Here is a 26855-nt window from a genome sequence, read left to right as displayed (position 1 = left end):
AATTATCTAAATAAATAAATAAAATATAACAAATTTTTTTTGGACTTGGGTCTCCCTCATTTGAGCCCACTACCCACGAAAATCAGTCTATAAATACTGAAGTTTCAGTAGAGGAAAACACACTTGGAGTTACACTGGGAGATTCACTGGAGAAAGATTTTGAGAGAAGGAAACCTAGGAACTACTCTGTAGTGACCTTCAGGCAGCCCTGAGAAGTTCACTCCGCCTCACACAAACCCTAGTATTACTTTGCAGATCCAGCCGTACCATTCAATCTTAATCAATCTCTCCAATCAGGTTTGCCATATATCCATCATCTTTATGCCTTTAATTTGAATGCTCTAAATGTATGAGGTATTATGGGTGAATTTGATGCCCTTTTGATGCATGTGTTTGACAAGAGGTTTAGGCCTCCTACCCTTGATTGCTTTTTGTGAGCTTTTTGTGAATTTTGATGGAATTATTCATGTGGTTACATTTTGATTTAGGGGCAACTCTTCGTTACCCTATTTTGTTTCTCTAACCTGTCTTTGTGTTGCCATGGCATTGTTTTCCCTGGATTTCACCTTGTTTGTCTAACCTTTCTGTTGAGTTTTCGTGAGGACTCACATACTCTTGCAGGGATACCATCCGGAGGTTTATCCTGTTTAATCGTATTGACTGATTTTCTTTGATGGTCTAGCTGGAGAGATCTCAGGGTTGCTAATCCTTTAATTGCTGTAACTTCGGATCTTTATCCGTGTGGTAATTTTTTCCTTTTCTCGTACTTTATCGCTTTCTTAGCTGGAAGACCTCGATAGGAGGCAATGTTTGAGCCCCTTGGTGGCATTTTACTTTGAGATACATGTTTTGTGTTTTGTATTCATATCCCCACATGTAGCGCGGTTCCTTCGTCAAGGACTGCCTGTTTGCCCTCGCGCATCCCAAACCCTAAAACCCAAAGCAACACGTTTACTCCTTCTACTACAGGCGAGTAAGTCTCCAAAGGTCGAACATCCGGTAGATTGCGTAGTGACGTCGTTCGTCCAAAACCCAATCCACAACCCCGTAGTTAGTCGAACTACGGCTTGCTCTGATTCTCATTCCAGATGAGATACGTAGGCATAAGACGCGATGTCTTAGCGAGCACACATCCCCCAACCCATAGGTCAGCCGAGCTACGAAGACTCTGATTCTCATATTCAGATGAGATACATATGCAGTGGATGCGACATCCGCGCGAGTCATTTCTCTTAACCTTTTTAGTAAATAAACACATTAGGTAAACCCACACCCTTTAGACAAAAACCACAAAAGTGGATCCCGTAGAATACTATGGATGCGTAAGGGTGCTAATACCTTCCCTTCGCATAACCGACTCCCGAACCCAAGATTTGGTTGCGAGACTCCGTCTTGTCCTTTCCTTTTTCAGGTTTACTTCGAGCGTTTCCTTTCCCTCCTTTGGGATGAATAACGCACGGTGGCGACTCTTCTGTCTTTTTCTTTCGCCGGTTGTTTTTTTCGCGCACTGTATTTTTCAGGTTGCGACAAGCATGATCAGTGATAAAATCGTTACCTCTTGTGGCGATTGAAACCTTTGATGCAGATCTAAGGAGTGATCATAAACGTTGAATGGTGATAACACCTCTACTCAATCCACACGAACGGATTCTTTCAATCTCAGTGCTAGCTGCTACGAATGAAGGCTTTGAGTGAGTGAGTGAGTGTGTGTGTGTGTGTGTGTGTGTGTGTGTGTGTGTGTGTGTGTGTGTGTGTGTGAGAGAGAGAGAGAGAGAGAGAGAGAGAGACGAAATTTCATATGCACAAATGCTTCTGTACAAGGGTTTTATTTATAGAACCACTTGCGTGGGTTGTAAGCTAAAAAGCCCACTTAAGTGTATGTGGCCTATATCTTATGATATACCAAAATCACTTAAGCACTTGGTATCTTACCATATTTCGTATTCTACTTAAGTCCACCGTACCTTACGATGTTCTACAATTCACTTAAGTGCATCGTACCTTACGGTGTTCCTTATTTACTCTATCTCTCATCAATCCGTCCTTTTGTGTGTGACCCTGTAGGTTTTCGCGACATTGGTAATTATATTAAATCACGTATTTAACATAATAAATAGTGAGTGGTATCTAGCAACACATCACTGCTACCCAAGATACGAAAATGTCATGTGATATGACAAATACTTTTGTGATAATACTTGTGTGTACAATTACCCTTTTGCCCTTATGTCTATATTGAACACAAGGCATAGATCATGTCATCCTTGTCCAGTTCAATATTGGGCCCTTAGACATTTATCCTGTTACGCAGGATGGGCAAATTCCATCTAGGTCACTCATGTCCCTCACCATGCTTTGTGGAGTACCCATCAACTATCTTTATGGTCATCCAGTTATGGACAATGTTTGATCAGCAATAAGGCACTCGACTCTACATCTAGGGTCCATAGTGGTTTCAGGTCGAAGGGTGGTATACACCACTATCACCATGAGAATAACTTATGACACTTTGCATAACATTCTATATAATATTCTCATAGCGGGTCAATCCATTATAAATATTACTCTTAATATTGATACCTATGTTTAAGACTTGATAACTCATTATCCATGATCCATGAGATGTGATCATCAGTCTATATACATAATAGTCTTAATGCTTTAATGATATCCCATTTTACAACAAAGCTCGACTACGGATACTTTAAGAATATTGTCCTTATGTTTAATGGGATCTTATGATTAAGTCACACTTGATATATTAAACGGGCTAGGTATTCTAGGGACTTTATTAAACAAACATAATAAAGAAAAATCCTTTTATTATTAATAAATAATTTGATACAAGTACCAAAAGTATTGGCCTCTAGGGCTTAGATCAACACTCAAACTGACAAGTTTGTTGGAGAAGAATCTTCATTGATGCTCCTTGTGTTGATGTTGCTTTGTGTGAAGAAGACTTGTTAGTTTATTCGATTCGTATTGCACTAAAGTCTATGAATAAGGGAGGACGCTTTGAATAGCTAGGGCCTATGCCCCATACGCAAAGTCGCTCTAGAAAAGGATAAGAGAAACTTTGTCTCATCATTCCTTATTACTTAAGGCTCGTTTAGTTTAATTTGAATTGTATTTACCAAGTGTTGACCTTTGATTTATCTTGTATAACATGCTGCTTGGTATGACTGAGGATGCCTTGATTGAGAGTTTGACTTAAGGTTTCGAGCTCCATAACTTACAGGAAAATTCTTATTAAGTGACCACGAGTCTTTTGGTCACTCCAATTAGATTGTGGGATTATACAAGATCAAATGATTTAATTGATCAAAATCGCTTTTGATCAATTTGAATCAGAGGATTTGAATCAATTTGAAATTTATATGACTAATCCTAATCTAAGGGTTAGAGTTGAATTCAAAAGTTAATCATAAGAGAGCATGTAATTATTAATCAAAACTTAATTCAAAACTAATTAAAATTCTAAGTCTAGATTAATCCTAAGGGAACATGCATTTGGCCAAAATGACAAAATAAACCTCTAAGGGGTAAAATGGACAAAATACAAAATAAACCCCAAAGGGGTAAAATGGTCATTTCACAAAATCATGGATATTGGATTAACTTTCTAATCCTGCAAATTCTAATTAAGATCATTTAAATCATAAACAATTCTAATCAATTCTAATTCTAGAAAACTAACTAAACTTAATCGATTTTAAAATCTAATTAAACTAATTGATTAGTATTTCTAAAAACCTATTAACTAATCAATTTACTTCTAAAAATTCTAATCACCTAGTTAACTCTAATTAATCTAGAATTCTAACTAAACCAAAGTTCTAAAAAATCATGTTTAACTAATCTAATGAATCTAATTCTAATTAAACCACAACCCTAAAAACATGCTAATTGTTAACTTAAAATTGTATCAAGATTAAGCAATTCTAACAGCACTAAAAAAACGGGCCCAAAAGGGGAAAAGGCCAGAAGTGGAGGTGCTATGCAGGCCCGCAGAGGGGTGTAATGGGCAGCATGTCCGTTTGGGCCTTAGGCCCAAACCCGACCACGACATATTGAAGTGAACCGAACCATCACGATGAACCCAATCAAAACACAACCCAGTTTCCATGGCATAATCACTTTCACGATTTCAAAAGTCACTCCTTCTCTTTCAGGACCCAAAAAACAAAATGAAGAACAAAGGGATTAAATCGATTTCATCTCCAAGATTCAACATCCTTCGTCTTCTGCATCCTCGCCAATTGCGTACTTCAAATCCATCTTTGCGCCGTATTTTCATTCTTGGCTTCGCGTCGATTGTGGTTGAGTGATGCTCCACAGATTCGTCATATTTCTCGCTCCAATACGATTTGCAGGTCGGCCGTTGCAACCAAATGGCACCGCCGCTCTCACTCCGTTGTGTAAGGATCCCGACCACGAATCACGAACAAACATCGCTGAATCCGCGCCCCGCTTTGCCGTCGTAATCCAATTCCGAACCAACGATTTATGCGAATAATAGAACAAATGAAGAGCGAGGACCTACCATGTATTGCATTGTCGTTGACGATGAAGACGACGTTTTCAGATGCACTTATTGCTTCGGTTTCTCAAGTATGCTTTGATCCCCTCCTTCTGGCTTGAATCATCCTTCTTCTTCGCTTGCGTTTTTTCGCGTTTTTGTTTCTTGTCGAGAGAGTGATATGAAATTGAGGAAGAACCCTTGGCTATTGATAATTACAGGTGGCGATCGATCTCGGAGAGAATTCAAGGATTGAATTTGACAGAGTGAAGATCTTGGTGAGAATTCTGAGATGAGGTCGTGAGGACTTGGCGAGCGTTGAAGCGTGAGAGGTTCAGGTTCGTGAGGATTTGCAAAATGAAGATGAAGTTTTTTGTGAATCATTGTGTGTAAAAAAAATGTCTGCAGAATGAATGAATTCATACCCTGTTTATGTTATAAAATGCATATCAAATTCAATTCAAATTTCCTTGAAAATGAAGAAGTTTGTTGGATGTAACAAACTGTTTTAGAGTTGGTTACGAATTCGTTTCGGTTCAGCTGATTCTGTGTGATTCTATTCATTGGCTTATGGTGGTTTTTCCCTTTTTTTTCTGGCTGAAACGCAAGCATATGGTGATTAATTCTGTGCATGTTTTGAAAGTTAATATCGTTTTGGATCCTGTTGTTCAATTTGGCTTCGCAAATGCGTTTCACTTGGTTGCGGTTTTGGCTCTGTAACATGTTCTGGTGGCTGCGTTTCGAATGTGTACGGCACTGCGTTTCTGTTGTTTATGCTCATACTACGTTGCTGGGTTTCTGTTGTTTGGCTTGTAAAGCAAAGTGTATAATGGATTTTGATATTGGTTTAAGTGGATAACTGGGTATTTGAATTTGAATGGATTTTGGTCTTGTTAAAATGGATTTGATGGTTATAAATGGATATGGTTTTGGACATTTTGGGTTAATGGTATAATATTAAAATCAATTCTAAAATTCAATTGGAATTAAAATTCCAATATTCAATTGAAATTAAAATCAATTAAAATCAATTCCAAGATTCAACTGAAACTAAAATCAATTAAAATTCATTCCAAGATTCAATTGAAACTAAAATCAATTAAAATCAATTATAAGATTCAATTGAAATTAAAATCAATTTCAAGATTCAATTGAAATTAAAATCAATTCCAAAATTCATTTGAAATTAGAATTAATTTGAAATTGAAATTAATTTGAAATTAAAATCCAATTGAAATTAAATTGAAGTTAGAATCAATTTGAAAAACGTAACACCATGATGGATATGACAACAACATGCAGTGGATTAGAGAGCCCGACAAGATTTGTAAATCAAACTGACCCAATGGTTGAATGAGAAGGGCCTGAAATAACTTAGACCAAAGTCGAAAGTAGGTCTCAGACTAGGGTTATCTTGTATGAGTTTGTGTAGGTTGGCATGAATCTTGGTTAAACATAAATGAATCTATAATGATGCCCCAAGAATGGTTTAAAGCATTAAATGGATCACAAAGCAAGCCAAAACCCAAGGAACCTGTGAAATGATGCAAACATGAATCCATGAACCCAGGACTAGTAATCTACATCATATGTATAAGAGACATGACTTTGCATGAGCTATGATACTGCGGATGTGATGGATAAGATGATGGGCAAGAACTTTTTTCAGGTAGATTAGGGTTTTAGCCCCAACCAAAATGCCTCAATCAATCACTTACCTGCATGGGCCTTCATGTACTTGAAGTTAGGATTTTAGAAGTCCAGATAAGGCCCACAAAACAAATCATTAGGGTCTTGCATCCCTTGCCACTAGATAAACATCCAAGTTGAGCCTCTAGGGTTTCATCCACTCCAAAGCCCTAGTTCTACAAGCCAATAACTTTGAATCCACAATGATCAACCACTAGATATGAATGCATGACTGATGCATATGCATGGAGCATGAAGATATGCAAGCTTATTCTCAAGTTAAGGATTGAATGAAAAGATGGATCAGGGAGGGAAAATTTGGGGGTACAACAGATAGACCGGTCGAAATAGTCCTCAAATATACGTAAAATTAGCGGGCGAAATCTTTCAAGATCGATCTTGCAGAAGTCATTTTTTAAATCGACGATTCACGTGTTTTAACATGGCGTGCTCGTTTTAATTTTTTGACTACTTTTTCGATCGCATTTCGGTCCATCTGAGCCTTTTAACCGATCAAATTTTATTTCAAAATTGACTCAAACGCTGTATATTTCTGAGAAGTTTATTTTGCTTTGATCATTTTAGTGCATTAAATTTTAATTTTTCGATCATTTTTGCGCCCGACTTTTATTCATTTTGAGTCAATTTATTTTATCTCTTTGACAAAATGTTCAAAATAAATTATTAGATTTTTCTATATTTTTGTTTCGAGTTAATTTTAAGTATTTAGATTAATATAATTTAATTTTATTCAATTTATATTTAACTAGTTTTTGCACTAATAAATTCATTAGGGTATTGTTGGTATTTTGTCAATTTAAAAACCCTATTTTTTCACATATATTAATGTTGCTGAAATTGGAGGAGGGGGATCTCACCAATAACAATGCCTCTCATCATAAAATGAAAGGGTGAATCACAATGAGAAAAGAGAAGAAAAAAGAGAATAGAAAGAGAGAGTGTGTTTCTGGATGGAAAGAAATTCCATCATGCTACTACTTTTTCACTACAAACATATCATTCTTTTAAAACATAAAACTCATTCTTTATTAATGTTAGCTTAAACACTCATCACATAGATTCTCTTCTTTTGAGAGGCTATGTTTGATCTCTCTCATGAAAAGTAAAGAGATCACATTCATCTCCATTTCCGCTGACGAAACCTCCCGCCATTTTGACTATTAGCATTTCCGGTAGTTTCTTCGTGTCTTTATTTTTTTTATGTGAGTTATCTAATGTTGTTCCAATTTTTCTACTGAATGTGTTGGTTTGAACATTTGAATACTTATTATTTTTTCATTATATATATATATATATATATATATATATATATATATATATATATATATATATATATATATATATATATATATATATATATATATATATATATATATATATATATATATATATATATATATTAATTATGTTAATTTATTATTATTATTATTATATAATTATTTTTATTATTCATTGTTGGGATAGTGCGCATGTAATTATTGTGTTTGCTTATGAGTTCAGTTTATTTCGGTCACGTGACTTATTATTTGGTTTTCTTACAATGAGCTCTTACGCAACACCAACTTAATTTTCAATAATTTCAAACTTTTGCAGGTCATAAGCGGTCGTCTTTTCCCTCTAAAAAACTTGTAAATATTCAAACTTCTTTTATCAATAAAATTAAAAGAAAAAGATTACCTGAGTGAAAGGTCCAGACGTAGTCCCGGGTATTAGACCAAGTTGTAAGAGCTTGCAAGTCATAAATACTCGTCTTTCTAACCCAAAAAGACTTTTAACCAATCAAACTCTTTTTTTCTCGCCGTCGTACGATCTTTAACACCTTTTCATAAACGAAAGACATCTGATCTTAAGATGATGCAAATCAACGTTTCATCCATAATTATTGGGTTGAGATAAATGACGTTTTTCTAAATGTTAATTTGTAAATCCATTTGATGTGATGTATATGTTTACTCCTCATTTATTTCGGGTAAAACAATGTTTCTCGTTGATTAATACAAGATAGTTTTTGCTAAAATAGACCAAAAAATAAACATTTTCTACCCAAAACTATGTGTGTCTGAGTTCTCTATTGAGATACGTAGGAGCAGAATTGCGAAATCTTGTCAGATCCATTAATAAAAAAACTTAGCTTTAGTCCCCTTCGTTGCAAAAAATCCAGAAACATCTTCTCTTTTCTTTTGATCCCATTTCTCCTCCTAATAACTTGAGAAGCATAACATTTAAAGTTAATACTAACACGCACAATTAACCTAACGGTTCTCGTTGAATACAACAGACGTGAGGGTGTTAATACCTTCCCATTGTGTAACCGACTCCCGAACCCTGATATTTGTTGCGATGACCATATCTTATTCGTTCTTTTAAAGGTTTTGTCGATATTTCCCCTTTCCCATTTTTGGAATAAATAAAGTTCGGTGGCGATTCTGTTCAGTCCATCATGCGAGCATGCGTTTGTGCTTTGCTAGGTCATTTTTCGTGGTGCGACATGATGGTTGTTGGCTGGATGGAAGAAACTCATTATGGAGGTTGAAATTAAAGACGATAGGAAAGCAATATGGATGAGCGATTTGTCGAAGTGAGCATGATCGGGGGGACTTGTAGTGGAGGATAGGCTTCCATTAGAGAGGAGACAACCATCATATTAGCGGTATAAAGCTCTGATGACGGAGGAGGGGGTCCTATAGGAGGGGAGGCGATACTCTCCAAAAGGAAAAAAACCCTAATTTTAGAGAGAGTAGAAAGCTTGTCTCTCTAAACATTTCGTCTTGATATTTTTACTACTCCTTCTATTCCTTTTTAAGTGTCACTTTTCTGATAATCTTTTATTCTTTTTTAATGGTCACTTGTAAAGTTCAAAGTAGTATTAATTATAATTTTATTAAAATTATTCCAAGATAATTATTACAGAGAATTATTATTTAAAAATTAATAATATTGATTAATTTTTTTTATATATAAAAAAAGATACTTAAAAAGGAATAAAGGGATGAAATTTCTCACCAAACAAAAATAATATGGATATTATTTTAAAAAAATAGGGGTGTGAAGTATAAGATTGGGGGTGGCCGGAAAATTCTCGTCAAACTAATAATAATCTTCGGGAACTTCAACTCATACAGCACGAAAAAATGGCACTTTGTAGTGGTAGTTTATGCAAGCCTCAAATCGCATTACTTCCCCGTTCTGTAAATTTGAAGCAATCACTGTCGGCAATCACGTTTTCAACTCCAACAAAATTTCCAACCACTCTTTCACTATCAATTTCTGCTTCCAACATTCTTCGCAATGCGCCTTATCCACGGTTTCGCTGCACAGCCGATTCCACCTCCTCCACGTCTTCTGTCGAATGTAATATGCCTTCTTCAACCAAAATCTTCATCAAAGGTAACTTTTTTTTTCAATAACCCTTTCATCAATAATGGGTCTCTTTCAATTTTGTACAAATTGGGGGACATCTAAATTAGAATAGGTTTACTGCTACAATTAAACTGTTGAATTCAATGTTAGTCATACTGAATCATCCATTTTAACCAGAGTCTGGGTTGGTCTTTTGGTGAAGGTTTGAGACCTGAGAGTGTGTTCCTGTCAAAGTCTCAACTTTTAATCATAGGCTAAATGCTAATAATTTCCTGTCAAAGGTTCATACATTAATTTGCTTTGCCTTTAAATAACTGTGAGATTGGTTACCTCGGATTAGTCCGTCATATAGCCGGATATAGAGTTTTCAAAATGAATAAATAAATCATCCATTTTCATTGAAATTGGTAAGTAATTGTATTTAAGTTATCATGGTTGTTCAATGCAGGGCTTCCCCTCTCAACCTCTGAAGTGGATTTAGCCAAAGTGTTTTCCATGTTTGGTGAAGTTACTCGAGGTAAAAATAAGTCCTTTTTGAGTGTTTGTTTCTTTACATCCAAGCTAGCTTTGGATGTAACCTTTATTTCAAACAAATATGATATTTAGGAGGCAAAACACATAAACAACATTGACACGTCAAACTTGTAATAATCCATAAAAAATATTAAATTGAATGTAATCACTTGTCGTGTCAGACATTCACACATGCCAGAAACCTTTGTGTTAATGGAATTTAAAAGTATTTTTGGAAGTCTCGAGTCTCTAAGGTTCTTCAGTTTTGATTGATTTATCTCATGGCAGTCAAGCTTTTGATAGATAAAGATTCCGGAGAGTCTCTAGGATTGGCATACATTTGGTTTGTCGATGATGAGTCGGCACAATCGGCTACAAAAGAGATGAATGGAAAGGTATGCATTGACTTGTAAAAGCCAACTGTATGATGTATAGTATATCATGTCCATATTATACAGTATTGATTCCCTTGGAGCTGGATTTTGTGGTTCAGTTTTTCGATGGCAGGTTTATTTATGTTACAATCGCAAAGCTTGGATCATCAAAAAAATTTAAGAAGACAAGAGCCTACAAATTCTAATGACATGAACTTTGTCTCTATGAACCACTTCAGTAAGCATACATGTAAAATGCAGCTTAGTTATGAATTTCATGCATTGTGAGGAATGCTTGCAATTCACTCCTTCCATTACATACATACTTGAACTTCTGGTGATTGAAATTCAAATGGATTGTTGAACTTTTGTCAAAGAATTCAAAGAGCCTGCAGACTTAGAGAACACATGTCATCTAATGAGACTCAGTGGAAAATCATTTGGTTTTAAAGGTAAATATCTCTAACAATGGACTAGATTGTAAACTAGTGTAAAAATATGTGATTTTTCTCCCTTGTGATATTAATTTGTGCTTTGTTTGTATTTTTATTTTACACGAGTTTAAAATGAATTTCAAAAGTATAAAAAAAATTTTAAAAATTAATTTCTAAAAAGGATTGTAAAAGATCAAAATACAATTCAAACATCTCTATTATGCTCCTTCTCATACTTAAATGATTTAGTTATATTGAAAACATAAACATCCATTACAATTAGAATATGGAGTTGAGTTTTGGGGGTGTGTAAAATATTCGATTCTAAGACTTAAATTAATCCAAAATCCAAAATTAATCCAAATGATTTTATATATATATATATATATATATATATATATATATATATATATATATATATATATATATATATATATATATATATATATATATATATATATGGAGAGAGAGAGAGAGAAAACTTAGTATCGTATAACCTATTGTTCTTCTATTAATCTAACCCTTAATAATTTTTATTAAAATCATTATTATTATCTTTTAATAACTTTTTATTATTAACTTTCTATCTAACTTGTATTTAAAATTAACATTAATTGTGTTCAGTAAAAAAAAAAGACAAACACGGCGTCTGAAAGTTAGTTAATTCTAATATCATTTGTTGAATTAAATTTAAATCCAACATAATTTAATAACTTTTTTAATTTTTTAAATTTTAAATTTGCCTTAAAATACAAGTTTTGAAATGAAATAATAATCAATTTTAAGAAATAATTGGATTTTAAATAAAAAAAGAATCTTTTTTTTCGAATTTATAAATAATTAGTTTACAATGTTCTTTTTTAGAAAAACCATTCAAATATGAATTTATAAAAGAAAATCGACTATATAATCATGATCAAATTTATAATCAAATTTATAACCGGTATTAATTAAAATATGATTATGGTTAAAATTCAAATCATTTAAATGATTTTAAAATTGTTATGATTGGTTTTGAATATCTGACATTGAGTTGCATTGAGATATAAGTTGTTTTGAATATTTGTAAAGTGGATTTTTATAAAAAATCTGTTTTAAAGCATACATTAATATTAATATGACATAGAGTTTTGTGTATGTGATATTTACTATTAATATATGCTATATTTATCATTTGTATTTAATTTTTATGAGATATTTTTCAAAAAAATATTTGATAATTTTTTCAATTTTATCATCAACAAAAATATTTATCTATTTATATCTACATACAAGTAACTAATGATGGTGTGAATAGCTGTTTGTGATTTTTTTAATGATATTTTAGTGTTAAAATTAAAATATATAAAACAATTTTTAATTTTAATAAAAGTATAGTGAAAAAATTGTTTTAAAATTAAGCACAAAATAAATTTGATTATATTTTAGCTGAATATATTTTAAATTAAAAATAAATATTTAAAATAAAAAACTCACAAATATCTTAACGAAGACCATAAATAATAATATCCATAACAAAAATATCTTTCAATTAATTAATAAACTATACTTTTTTAAATAAATGTTATTTTATTAATTATAATATAATGTGTGATGATGATATATTTTTTTTTAAAATATAGTGGGGGCATGTGCCCCATATCCACCCATTTCGTCTCTGCCTATATCAACCCCGTAGAAATTTAAGTATGTACTTAAAATCCGAACGCATCAAATATTAAAAAGAATATCTATTTAAAAGTCACCACTCCCCGGTAAAATATACTTCCAAATTTCAATCTCGGGATTAATTTTCAGAATAATATTACTATTTAATGCTTGCGTGTTAAACATATCAGTGAATTTGAATTTCAAAATTCAAACACATCCTATATTTTACACATTGCCTCGGATATTATTTTAGAATAATGGAATGGATCTGAATTTCAATATCCATACAAAATTTTTGATATCCCTTGATAGTAATTAGGCAGAAATGTTATGATATCCTAACTTAAATCCTTGATTAAAAGGTTAACTATTAGTGGAATTATACCGACTATCTCATAGATTAATGGAAGTAGGAGAATATAGGTAAAATAATCATTTTACCATAAGGAGCATTTTAGTAATTTTCAATAATGTTATATGGTGTCTCAAGTTGATCAAAGTGCAATTGGGCTAAGAAACTGGTCAAATCACTTAATAATGACCAGGACCAAAGGACGACGAAATTGGAGTTAATATAAAGAAGCAAGGATAAAATAATCATTTTACTATCAAGAATCATTCTAATATTGCTTGTGATCATCCTCATTCCCCATTAATCACAACAAGAATCAAGTAGATTGGAAGAGAATAATTGAGGATTCTTAGCAACTGTCTTTTTAGTTTTGGAAGGAAAGAAGAAAAAGGGGTTCGCTTGATCAATTCACTTGTTAATAGATAATGAAACTTTGGCCTTGAGGATCGAGGAAAATCACATAGATAGCTTAAGTTAGCTTAAGTTTGGCATTGCATGTTATGGCAATAAGCAAGATCATCATTAGCCTCATCAATTCTATAAGTTGGATTTCCTCTCCCTTAAGTTATGATTTTGATCAAGAACACCAAATCAGAATATGTGTGTATTAGTGATTCCTTTGACTTTCTTAAATTGAGAAATGTATGTTAGTAGTAGGGTTTTTGAGCTGGACCTTTATGAATTTGTTGTTATTACCTCTAATGTGTGAAGTTCTGAATATGTTTGATCGAGTTCTTAAGGTTAGGATATGATCAACTATAAATTTATAGTCTTAGAATTAGGGGTAGCAAACGGGCATGTTCGCCCCACAAAAGCTCGGGAAAAAGAATAGAACAGGGTGTGGCAAGCATAAAACTTGGCTTGTCCTATAAAAAAACACGGGCAAAACGTGTAATGCCCAATAGGTCGGATCCATTTTGCCACCCCTAGTTGTAATGCTAATTTTTTCTAGTTTGAAGGCTCTTTAATTGATCCAGGAAGTGTTTAAATCGATTCAGGAAAATTTGAATCAAATCATGGTGCCTTTGTTTGAACCGATTCAAAAAGTGTCACAGGTAATGAGATACAAATCTTTTTGGAGGAATCAAGTCAAGGCTTCCCTGAATCGGGTCAAGGACCCTATTTTGGCCAAAAACATGTATTTTTCTTGTTCTAACCCCCCCCCCCCCCCCCCCCCCCCTTCCTTTAAGGTAGTTAATGGTCCTAAACATTAATGGGATGATTATAGGCATGCTTTTCACTAGAAAATGAAGGTAGAACATATCATACAAGCTTGATTCAACTTAGATTAAGAAAAACCTTAAGCACTAAGTATACTAAGGTAATTAGTCTCAAATTGTCTAGTAAGATAAATACCTTGAGTATAATCGAGGTGGGAGTTATGTTTATACTATGGTTAAGATAGTATGAGTGAATACAAGAACGAAGTAACATAACATCTCACACGACTGTTGATTTCAATCACATGCATGTAATATATTACGTTGATCCAATTTGAGGGTATGTGATTATCCTGGCTGCTTATTGAAGGATATGCGATTTATCCCAGTAACTTAACTAGAAGATATGTGATGTATCATGACGATCCCTGATAGAGGAATATATGATTATTTTAATATTTTCAAATGATAGATATTAAATTATTCATGAGAGGATATGGATCATATCTTGATGGTCTGGTCATGTGGACATGGATTTTTTGTTTGAGGAGAGTCCCTCGAGCGCTGCTTATGGAGAGTCCCTTAAGTGTTGCTTGGGGAGAGTCCCTCAAACATTACTTAGGGGGGGGGGGGGGGGGGGTTGATGCATCATAAATGTGCGATAATATCGAAGTAATATAAAAGATTATAGTTCCCATAAAGACCAATTCTCCAAGTACTTAGTTTTATTTTATTTGTGTTTAGCCCAAGCTGTTGAAACTTAGTTTGGGATTATCTTTTTGTTTTTAGAAACAAAGTGCTAAAAATAGGATCTAGTGTACATGATTTTTATCTAAACAAACTCATATGAACTTTTGTATCTAATACGAGAAACAAACGAATTATAGAAAAAATAGAGAAATTGGACAACACTTACTTTCGTCAAAGTGATCAATAGCTAAAATGTCTTTACTTTCATAAAGACTTCCAAGTGAAAATATTCGAGTTCCAAAATAATTTTTGTTTCTCACCAAAGAGTTTACATGAGGTCTGTCACAAGACAATTATCATGGCCCTTAGTCCCCAGGAGACAACTCAGACATAGTAATCGATAATGCAACAAAAGCATACATATCATACATAATAAAAGAAATAATATCAACGATAATTAAATTTAGAGCATGAATAAAGCAAAAAATATTTGAATTAAAATGCACCAACGGAGACTTGATCAGTACAACAATAGTAGTAGTTTTGAAAATAAAATGCAGTAAACAAAGTACAAAGTAAAAACAAATTTAAAGTCACGTGCGTCCTTCTCACCAAATCCTAGACATTTATAAGCATTCATAAATAATTACAACAGTCAATTAACACTAAGCAATTCATCATTTATCATGGCATGAATAAAATATAACTAATTCCGAAATGTTATCCTTGTGGTATCCCCTATATCAAAGATTGTGTGGACGGGGGCTTTCTGGATATAGTTGAAGCAAAGGTTTTGGATATTAGAGGCATTGAATTTTACGGAGTCATAGAACCTCTTTCAAAAAATTCTGCCCATATTGGTGTGATATTGATTTCGTTAGGGACACCTCTTTGCCCTTCAGTAGCAAACATAGGATTTCTCTCAATGTTTCGACAGGAAACTAAATTTTTTCATTAAACAGACGAAATTTTAGGGTATGAGTTATACCATCCACACCTCATTCTAGTCTTTATTAGTTTCACTTCTAGAGTGCTAAGAAACTCTAGAATTATTCTCTTATAAGTAGGATAATCCCTCTGCATAAACTCATTTAATCTTATTTTTCTAAATAGTTTATCTACCCGAGACATTATTTTCCCACGTTAACATATCGTTTTTCATGTTCGACTACATAACTATTTTATTCATATATACATCATCCTAACTCTGATTTGCGTGAAACCAACGCCAAAACGATCATGTAAATATGAAAGATATTTTCCACAAATTTGGTTTTCTGTTCTAGGGGTAAGTTTCTTTGACCTAATTTCAAAATTGGCATTTTTAGTGTATTTCAATATTTTATTTTTAATATTTCTTCGTAACTTATCGAAAATAAAACGATTGGAAGACAAGGAGACAGAGGAGGGGAATTTGAAAAGTGGACTCTAATTAGTATACGAAATCATAAGAAAGATAATATCTTGCTTGTGGTGACATTGCTTGGAAGTAAAGTTGTTAAAGTAATGACTTATTCTGTATAATTATGTAGGTCATAGATTCGTGGGATACGCTGGTAGTAGAATTTCTTATATATAATATAATACTTTTATTAATTTCATGCATTATGTTAAAGGTTTCATTTTTGTGTGGCATATCATTACATTTATTTGTCTCTCGCTTGTTATTACTCATAAAATGATGTTTATATGAATGGCTAAAAGAAAATTGTAAGTTTTGATTGAATTGATGAAAATAGTGATGATTGAAAAGAAAAATGCATAACATAAATTGCATGACATGTAGTTGTGTCATATGTGTCAAATGGGGCATTTGAAACTATTATGGCAAATGGGGCGACTGAAACTATTATGCCAAATGGGGCAATGTATTCTAGGTGGCAAATGAGGCAATTATAAATAGCATGTCAATTGGGACGATATCCATATCATACTCTAGATGCATCTCATGCACCATTTGCATAAATTTTTAATTTTTAACTTATTTTTATTCTTTCTTTTTTTAATTTTATAAGGTGAATATTTTATTCTTCTTCTTATTTTATGTTTTTATGTCTATATGATTGTATGTTTTTGTGGTTTTAGAATTTGACCTCTTAGAAACGAAATTGGGTAGATATGAAGATGCATAACAACCCACAACTCAATGCGTGAATTATTTTAGGCAAATAAAATTAGGCACAACAACCCATAATTCAACGCGTGAACTATTTTAGGCAATTAATATAATATATTCCCTGTTATTAGCTACTGAATGTTAGGCATAACTCATGGAGTTATAAATTGCGTAGATCATTTATGACTGACTCGTCGAGTCACAACTCCAAGAGTAAGTACTTATCAGCGACTCAACCCATATATACCAACCATTTTATCTTTATTCGAAATGGAGACTTCAAAATTGTTTTGGCATGTGTTTCAATCCTTTCGCTCTCATACAAAATGGTAATACTCCTTATTTTTTATCCAAGACATTATTTAGAAAAATGCATTCCTTTAAAATTTGCTTCTATTTTTTTTCTTGAAAAAATATTTTTCTTTTATATAGTAAAATTAAAGAAGAATTTTCTAACAAAGAAAAACGCACATTTGCATTACTAAAAAAAATTGAAGATGCAAAATATAAAATCATAATTTGCTAAGAGTGCTTATTTTAAAATTTTATATATATATATATATATATATATAATCAAAATCTCATTTCTTTTCAAACTGATTCTTGCGACAACTATTTTATGTCAATCATTTTGTCAGTACTAAATGATGAAATGTTAAATATAGAAGGAATGTCAGCTATAAATGCAAATTAGCTTTTAAATGATAGCTAAAAGAATCTTATTTTCTGTAACACCTATATAATACTTGTCTAGAAATACATATTATACACGGGTGCAATATTGGTACTAAAATACATAAGCGTCTGGTGGTAACGTTGTACATATTTATATGCCCAAAAGTAAACTACAACTATGGAAAAATACATACAAGGGTGCCCAAAAATAAAACTAGGAACTAGATCATTATAGAATGATCTCAAAATAGATATCTACACAACGGAAAATCCACCCATAATAATAAGCAAGCAAGGACATCAAGTTATCTTGTCCTTACCCTTCACCTGCTCAGAATTTCCTAAAAATAATCAACAAACATGGGGTGAGATAATAGTCTCAGTGAGTTCCCTATCTTATGGGTCCACTCGACTTTACAAGGTTCTAATCAAAATCCTAACTCAAATTTTAAGGGAAAAAATGAAGTAAATAAAACCCACAATCTATGAAAACATGCATCTTGAGTTCATCTAACTCAAACAATCATTAATGGGAAACCATACCAAGGTATATTTCCTCCGCCAACCCAATGTCTAGGCTTATCGACACGAGTCACGGATCCTTGTATCATACTTAGACTTATACATGGTCTTCAAATTCCAAGTGGTAACATCCACTTCAAGAATCGTTGCTCCCTATGGGACTTCAAACCCATTTCGAGCCTTTTACCCGTATGGGACTCCAACCCACTTTGGGATCCATCATTTATGGGACTCTAACCCATTTAGCGAAGTATCGGTGCGTACATCCCAATTCTTACTCTATATAAGCACACAAACTTGGGATGGCACAATAAAGGGGTCGTTTTCGACTACGTGACTAGATAGAAACACAACATGGTTGTATTCGACAACCACAAGAGATCACATCCATCCTAATAACACAACAATACAACATGTTCCATACAAGACATATCATTTCTAAACATGGAGATCATTCATTCATGATCCTCACCTAGGTATCGTATCGAATAGACATCGTCGTCTAATGTTATCTAAGTTATATGTCTAACTTCTTAGCCTAATCAGATCACTAGGTTAAGTCACTTAGTTCATCATGTAATTCCTCCAAGTATAATTAATTCAATGCATATATAACTTGGGAAGTAATTAGTAGTTGATGCAATGCATATAGAAACATAAAAAAAATAAGACAAAACGCAAAAGCATGAGCCAATCGATTGGTTAGGGAAGCCTAATCAATTTGTTTAGTTCACAATTCTATTTTTCAAACAAAGGATCAATTGATTGTAGTCCAATGTCAATCGATTGACTTTTGGAAAATTTTGTTTCTTCACAAATAGAGAAGCAACACAATCAATTGTGGCCAAGGACCAATCGATTGGTCTCAGAAAACCTTCACTTTCTCAAAGAAACCAGTAACACCATCCAATCGATTAACGTGGAAGAGAGACCAAGACCAATCGATTAGTCCATGTTATCTTTCAACAAATTCTCTCTAAAACTTCCATTTTCCAACCTGCGTAATTTCGGTTCATTTCCAACAGACATATCCACTCACATGCTAAGCCACATATACCATGGATAATATCACATAACATATATATTTTCCATGATTTCTCAAGTTTATGATGCACATAATCATAACCATAACAACAACATTCAAACATATGAATAAAACAATCATATATGACATGGTAAATCATTATTCATGATCAAGAAAGAGAGCTCATCATACTATCACAAACCTTACTAATTATTCCATGATTCAATAAAACCTAAACTTCTAACACTCATAAAATTTCTAACTAGAACCCATCTTAGTGAAGAGATGAAGAGATTATTGGAAGATGATGAGATGAAGTGACTCCAAGTTCTTGATTTCTCCAAGTTCTTCTTCTTCCCACAAGTTTTCCCTTTTCTCCTTAAGCTATCTTTTCCTCTGTCATGCTTGTTGATAAAAGGAAATGATACTTAGAAAAAAGTATCACAATATGTGATGGTATCGGCAAGTGGGTGCAATTAACATGTGGTGGGAAATTGGTCATAAAATAAAGAGAGATTTGTGTCGACAAGAATGAAGAGGATTAGTAGAAAATATCCCAAGTGCCACTAAACTTTATTATTTTCTCTACTATAGTAATTGATCAATTATTAGTGTTATCAAAATGTCCCTTCTTGTATTAATTAATTAAGGTCAGTCTCAATTAATATTAATTAAGTCAATCTGAGTTCACTAATTATTTTGTTTGTCTCAATTGATAACTTTCAGAACATATAGGAACTCAGTTGATCTAAACTAGTACGAATTTGAGTATTTAAGGAAACACGGGGTATTACGTTTTCCAAACACAAATTCAATTTTGCATTCCCTCTTCAAACCATTATCAAATTCTGAATTACCCACCTAAACTTACTTTCCTTACTAGAAATTTCTCGTTGATCTAAGTATAAGCATTTTGGCCAGTGATGATCATTTATTTTCTTGTTGATTGAAGTATTAGCATTTTGGCTAATGAAAATTATTTACCTTTTTATTGATCTAAGTATTAACATTCCTTCTAATGAGGATCATTTACTTTTCTTGTCGATCTAAGTATTAACATTTCGGCTAATGAGGATCATTTACTTTCTTGTCGATCTAAGTATTAGCATTTCAGTTGATCACAATCATTTAATTTTCTTGTCGATCTAAGTATTAGCATTTAAGATAATGACGATCATTAAATTTCTTGTTGATCTAAGTATTAACATTTCAGCAAATGACAATCATTTACTTTGTTGTCGATCTAAGTATTAGCATTTCGGCTAATGACGATCATATACTCTTCTTGTTGATTTAAGTTTTATCATTTAGGATAATGACAATCATTTAATTTCTTGTAAGTATAAGTATTAGCATTTAGGTTAATGATGATCATTTTCTTTCTTGATGATCTAAGTATTAGCATTTTGCCTAATAACAATCGTATATTTTTCTTGTCGATTTAAGTTTTAGAACTTTGGAGAATGCCAATTATTTATTTTCTTGTCGATCTAAGTATTGACATTCCAGTTTATGACAATCATTTACATTCCTATCGATTTACACACTAGTATCAATCTAGAGACAATCATTTGGTTTTTTTGTCATCTCATTTTTTTTCTCATCAAAGGACAAAATTCGGGTGTTTTTCATTTAAATATATTTTATAACGATTATATGAAGACTTTTGTCATTCTATATTCTCCAGTTAAATATAATTAAATCGAGGCAACTATAGTACCATAATTTTGTTTAGGTAGTTTAAATCGGCTTTCTATTTTTTTATTGTTTGATTAATCTTAAAAATACATAACTTTTATTCTTTATTTTTCATTTATCATCACATCTCATAATAAAAATCCAAAAAAAGTCAACTATTTAGGGTTTTAGTATTTTTTTAAGTAAATGACCAAAATTCAAAATTTAAAATTCAAATGTTAAAGGAAAAATAATGAAACGTGTTTTACTATGATCAAAGACAAATCAAAGATTTATCAAGGTTAATTTTCATGATTAACCAATAAATCTCACTTCCTATATTTTATCTTGTCATCTCGGTGTTTCATTTGTTACCTTGCATGATGCATGTTAGATGACTAGAGGACCAAGTTCAACATTAATTTTCCCCCTCCCATCTTTCCATATCCCATCACTATCTCAAATCCTATAAATCTTTGTCTTCATCCCCACCCAAAAACCCTAGAATTCCATTATAAATAAAGGTCATTTTGTGAGAAAACAAGAGTTTTTTAAAGGAAGTGCTAGAAATTTTGAGATAGAAAGAGAGTTTCTTTTATAGTGAGAGTTGAGAGAATAATCCATTTCAAGTCTTGCAAATAACACTAAGATCCTTCATCTCCAAATATTTTTTTATTGGTAACCAACCTTCTACATCTTGCATCCTTTTCTTTTTGTGCTTTGTAGAGCTTTATTTTTGCTATAATATATTGTGTTATTGTTATTTATTATATTTCATATGCCAATAGATACTATATATAATATAGTGTGTATTATGTGTGAATTAAATGTGTGCTACTCTTTTATGTATGTTGTATGTGTGATGCCATTGTAATGTAATTGATCACCTATTTGAATATGGTAATCAATTACAGGCCTGTGTTGTTTGAAAATATTTTTTTTTGTTAGGTAATCGATTAACTGAATGTGGTAGTTTATTACATGCCTTTGCTATTTGAAAAAAAAACATTTTTGTTGTCAGGTACTTGATTACATGAGTGTGATAATCGATTACATATTCACATTGTCAGGTAATCGATTACGTGAATGTGGTAATCGACTACATATTTACATGCCTTTGTTGTTTGAGAAAAAACTATTTTTTGTTGTCAGGTATGTAACGGGGTTTTCGTTACCTTTAGGTTTATGAACTAAACCAAAAGTCAATATTCAATTCGAGTCGCCACCGCACTTTTATTTGTCCAAAGAAAAAGCTAAAAAGCGAACAAAAGCCAAGTAAGAAGTTTTTCAAATAAAAAACTAATAAAAATGTCAGAGATCTAGGTAAGGGGGTTGGTTATGAAATGGGAAGGTTTTACGCATCCAAAACATCCTTAGTACTCTAAGGGAACCCTTTTTGTAAATATGTGTTGTAGGTTGGTATTTGTGAAAAGATTTGTGCAAAAGATTTGAGGGATGAGAAGAGAATAGATTATATTTACAAATTTTGTTGTTTGAATGGGTGAACCCATTGCCTACGTACCATCACAAAGGAGGATCAAAACCTCGTAGTTCGTGGTAAAAATTTCAAAGATTGGTGAATTGATTTTAATCAAAAGCCTTAAGGTCTTTTGTTATCAAAGGGAGAAAACTCAACCTAAACCAATAATCCACCATGTGAGGAAGGATTCAACATGCTAGTGAGGGGTTAACCCTATAATAAGCATGGAAGGCTTATAATCCAACACTAAGAATGGGGTGAGATTTACATCAACCACTATGATAACTCAAACCTATGACTAATGTTTTTGAAAAGATTTTAACAAGTGGTCATTGAAACCACAAAAACAACTTGAAATGAGTTATATTTACAAGTTAAATTTATTTACAAAAATGAGGTCAAAGTTGGATTAAAGTTTATTTACAACGAGTATTTATGAAAATGGTTTTGAAAAGTCAAAGGCTTGAGGCATAGGTTTCTAATTTGAAATAAAGTCAAAGTTTTGAAAATGATTTTAGGCTTGGTTAGAGGGGGGAGAAGAGAGAAGGGTTATTCCTAAAGCATACAAAGATAAGAGGGGAAAGATAACCCTTGGAGTTCCTTTTCTTGGAGTCATAGAGATGACTCAAGATGCTCATTTCCTTTGGATTTAGCACACGAAACAAGCAATCAATAACTTGGATTCAAGCTCCTAGGATCTCCATTTGGCTTGGCTCTTAACTTGGCTACTCATGACAATGGTCCTCTTTTCACAATCTTAAGATGAGGTTCCTATCACACAAAAGCACACATCAAAAAGCTCATAACATAATAAAGGGAATGGACAAAGAATAAGTTTGAGGAGAAGTCCTTTAAGGTCAACTTTGAATTTTAGCATTCTAAAGGCATGAGGCCTAGTTGCTCTTCAACATATTTTGCATTCTAAAGGCATGAGGCCTAGTTGCTCTTGAACTCCTTTAAGCATGGGTGAATCCTAATTCTAAGTTTTTTCTCCTTTTGTATTTTGGTCCACATCAAAACAAATACAAAACAACATAAAATAACAATATATTTATATGCAATAATGGGCTCAAATGAGAAAAAGAAAAATGACATAAACATAAAATATGTGCTCAAGTGATCAAAATAAAAATCAAGATGAATAATGAGCAAGAAATAAATGACATTAAAAGTAAATGACAAGAATTTAAAAGCTCAAATTAAACTTAGTAGTTAGTAGAGTTATGTTAGCTTGTCATAAGGCAATGTAGCGCTATGTTAAGCAATCGTAAGTGGACTAATATAGTAGCCACACCTATTTGAGGTTGGTCAATAAGAATATAGGCAAATAACACAAGTTAGAGGTCATGACTAGTAAGCCAAGCTCCATAAACTTGCCATGCCAAACAAAAGGGAAAAGGCCTTGTATTGACTTTTGGTTATTTGCTTGACCAAGAAATAACCTATCTTTGACACAAAATAACTCATTTGATCATGGATCAAGTTGAGTTTGGTTTGGATCAAAGAAGATTAAACTTCTTATTTGTCAAAATCAACCTCAAGACTTTAACTCATTGGCCATTGAGGGAAAGAAAGGGATGAAGATGAAAGGGAGGGGGTAAGAAGACAGCAACCAATCCCAATTGATCAAGAGATAATTCATCCTTGATCAAATTCATTCATCTTTCTAGGTGATGATCCTTAAGGATTCTCAAACCACAAGATCCAATGAATTTGATCAAAGTTGAATCAAATCAACCTTGATCAACACCAAACAGAAGAGGAATGAATATAACAAGTCAAGAAGTCAACAATATTTTTTTGGTATTTTTTGAATTAAAAGAAAATACAAATAAAAAATAAACAAACAAAGTTGAACCTCAAAATCAATTCAAAGCAACTTCAAAAAAGTCCAATTAAATTTTCATAGGTTCAACATAGTTAAACAAACTTTGACTAATTTTCTCACAAATTTTTAAAGTCAGAAAGTAATTAAAATCAATTAAAAACAACCAAAAATAGCATAATATGAATTAAAATCTCAAATAATCTCAAAACAAACAAGAAATTGTTGAGACTATTTTTCATTAACTTATCATGATCCATAGATGCTATGAAAATGTTTTTGTATTTTTTAAAAGTCAGAAAGTACTTTAAAATGAATTAAAATCATTAAAAACCAAATAATTCATGAAAAATATCAAATGAAGTCACAAAAATAATTAAAAATCATAATATGAAACTAGATTTTTCAAGAAAAATTTCAAAGTTGGTCTCATATTTTTCAGACTTCATATGAATTTTTAATGAATTATTAAAAATGGAATGAATTAAAAGAAAATAAAAGAAAAAATGAAATAAGCGAAAAAAGCAGAGCCACCGGATCCAATTCATTAATTGACGTGGCACACTGCACGACTTGGATCTGATGATGCACGGTGGGTTCAAGTCAACAACGACACATAATGAATTAAAACAAGTAATTAAAACGGACGCATGAGATTAGATCATGAGGGAGAGATCCAATGGTCAGGGATCAACACACGTGGTGGTGGCGGTGGAAACCACCGTCTTCTCCGATCAACCAACAGATTTCGGCCAGAATTACAGGAAAATAAACCTCAACGAAAATGAAAAACAAGGACATGGAAATAAAGCTCTTGTGATGTAGATCATCACTGTACCATTGGATCTCTTTCATTCTTCCTATATTGAGAGAAAGATGAAGGAGAAAATCATGGTGTCTACACGGATTGTTCATGAAATGGCAAATTGAATACACCAAAAGCCTGCCTCAAGTATGAGGACTTCAGAGAACCACATAAACACAAGAATACTACATTGAATTAGGAGTTTCAGATCCAAACAGTTTGAGTTTATACGTTCAAATTGGTGAGCTTCTGGCCACGAATCCTTCAAACTTTTTGCTCCTCTTTGATCTCTGAGTGTAGGGAAGATGATTGGCTAAGGAATCTAGCTTTGAAACTCAACTAATGTTGCTGAATTTCAAGCTCGAAAAATCTGAAAAAATGGTGAATGATTCCTTTGGTGAGGGTGTGGTTTCAGTTCTGCAGCATGTGGGATCTCCAAAAGGTTATGAAATGAAGCTCATGACGCCCTTATTTATAGGTAAATGCTTCTGAATTCATATTTTGCTCATGTGCATGGGATTTGAATTTTTGAATATATGGGCCTTTGTGGACGTGTGAGACGCCCATGAATGGCTGAAGGAGCTTGCTGAGTTCACATAGAAGGCATGTGGTCGTGCACTTGGGATGGAAAGGACTTGCATTTCAAGTTTTAACATAAAATATCAAGAATGCACATAAATGAAAAGAAATTTGAATCTCCCAAATGGTAAATCCAAAAGACTAATGTGAGTAATGGTTGGAAAGCTTTTGAAATAAGGAATAAAAGTCACGTTGGGCAAAAAAACCATTTGACATATGCAAATTAATCAAAACTGGCTTGGAAAGTTCAAGTATAAAACATATTCAAATCACTTTGAAAAAGTTAACCAAAAGTAAGCTTGATCAAACCCCCCTTTCCTCATGATACAAGCTTCAAATGAAAACATCTGCAACATCAAAGTTGTATATCTTTTCAAGATAGTCAATTTAGACTCAAAGTTTGCATCATTTGGATTTTCTATGACAAAGTTATGGGCATTTGAAGTTGGGTATTTTTTCAAATTCAATGAATTAAGTCCATGATGACCTATAATGTTTTGCAATATCACATGTATTTCCTTTAGGATTATGAAATTTTTTACAACATAACATTTGAATTATACATCTCAAGATTTCCAATTACTTTGGTCCCACCTAAAAATCATAAAAATTGAGAAAGTTATGCCTTTGGCAAGTTGACCCAAAATTAGGGTTTCAGTCAAAATGACTTATAATGTTTTGAAATGAATGATGACCTTCTAAGATTCAAATGAATTTTTGATGAACATGAGAGTTTCTCATATGGTTATTAGGAACATTGTTTCCTTTGGGGTCATCTTCATTTGACAAACACATCAAAAAGTATAGCTCATTGAACCTCAACTTAGTCAGATGACTTGACTGGTCAACTTTTCAAGGTCAAACTTCCAATCTTGATGAACAAATGATTGAGGGGACTCAAATAGGCTCATATATGTATAAAATGATAAATGAAAGAACTTACCTTGATTAAATTTGATCAGAGGTTGAGATTGCTTCATGGGCAAAGCACAGTCAAAGCATATTGAAATTAGGGTTTCCATGGGAAACAATCTTCAAGCCCTTTGGGTTATCTTGATCAAATTGGAAAATTGAGATACTTGGGAGACATATATAATGATTAGGAACTTTGTGGACCATTTTCATGCTTTTTCTCTTCTTTATCTAGCCATTGCATTGGGCTTAGGAGTCTCCTAAGAGCATTGTGGAGCACATGATCACTTGAGCTTCAAAACAAAAAGAGTTAGTGACATATTTTTGTGCTTTTGGTTAGTAATCCAATAAGAAAAGCAATAAAATACAATACAAGCATGCTTGGTGATCTCAAATCACTCAAACAAGTCCCAACCCTAGGGTTAAGGAGCCAAACATACTATGATCCTTGAGGTAATGCACTAATGCAATAACATGA

General features: G+C 32.7%; 1 protein-coding gene and 1 long non-coding RNA gene across 2 annotated transcripts; both read left to right on the top strand.

The window, feature by feature from the left end:
• The first annotated feature begins 4110 nt into the window (after positions 1 to 4110).
• On the top strand, positions 4111 to 5391 carry LOC127135170 (uncharacterized). Its single transcript, XR_007808459.1, has 2 exons — positions 4111 to 4611; positions 4741 to 5391. It is a non-coding gene; the product is annotated as an uncharacterized LOC127135170 (long non-coding RNA).
• A 3879-nt stretch (positions 5392 to 9270) lies between these two features.
• LOC127073405 (uncharacterized) lies at positions 9271 to 11025 on the top strand. Its single transcript, XM_051014558.1, has 4 exons — positions 9271 to 9616; positions 10038 to 10106; positions 10391 to 10497; positions 10596 to 11025. The coding sequence occupies exons 1-4, from the start codon at positions 9361 to 9363 to the stop codon at positions 10680 to 10682; spliced, it is 519 nt and encodes a 172-aa protein (XP_050870515.1). The 5' UTR covers positions 9271 to 9360; the 3' UTR covers positions 10683 to 11025.
• Positions 11026 to 26855: the final 15830 nt, after the last annotated feature.

Source organism: Lathyrus oleraceus, chromosome 4, assembly GCF_024323335.1.
Source record: "Lathyrus oleraceus cultivar Zhongwan6 chromosome 4, CAAS_Psat_ZW6_1.0, whole genome shotgun sequence".
Taxonomy (NCBI): domain Eukaryota; kingdom Viridiplantae; phylum Streptophyta; class Magnoliopsida; order Fabales; family Fabaceae; genus Lathyrus; species Lathyrus oleraceus.
The sequence above is the reverse complement of the archived record's forward strand: the minus strand, read 5'-3'. Positions and strand labels throughout refer to the sequence as shown.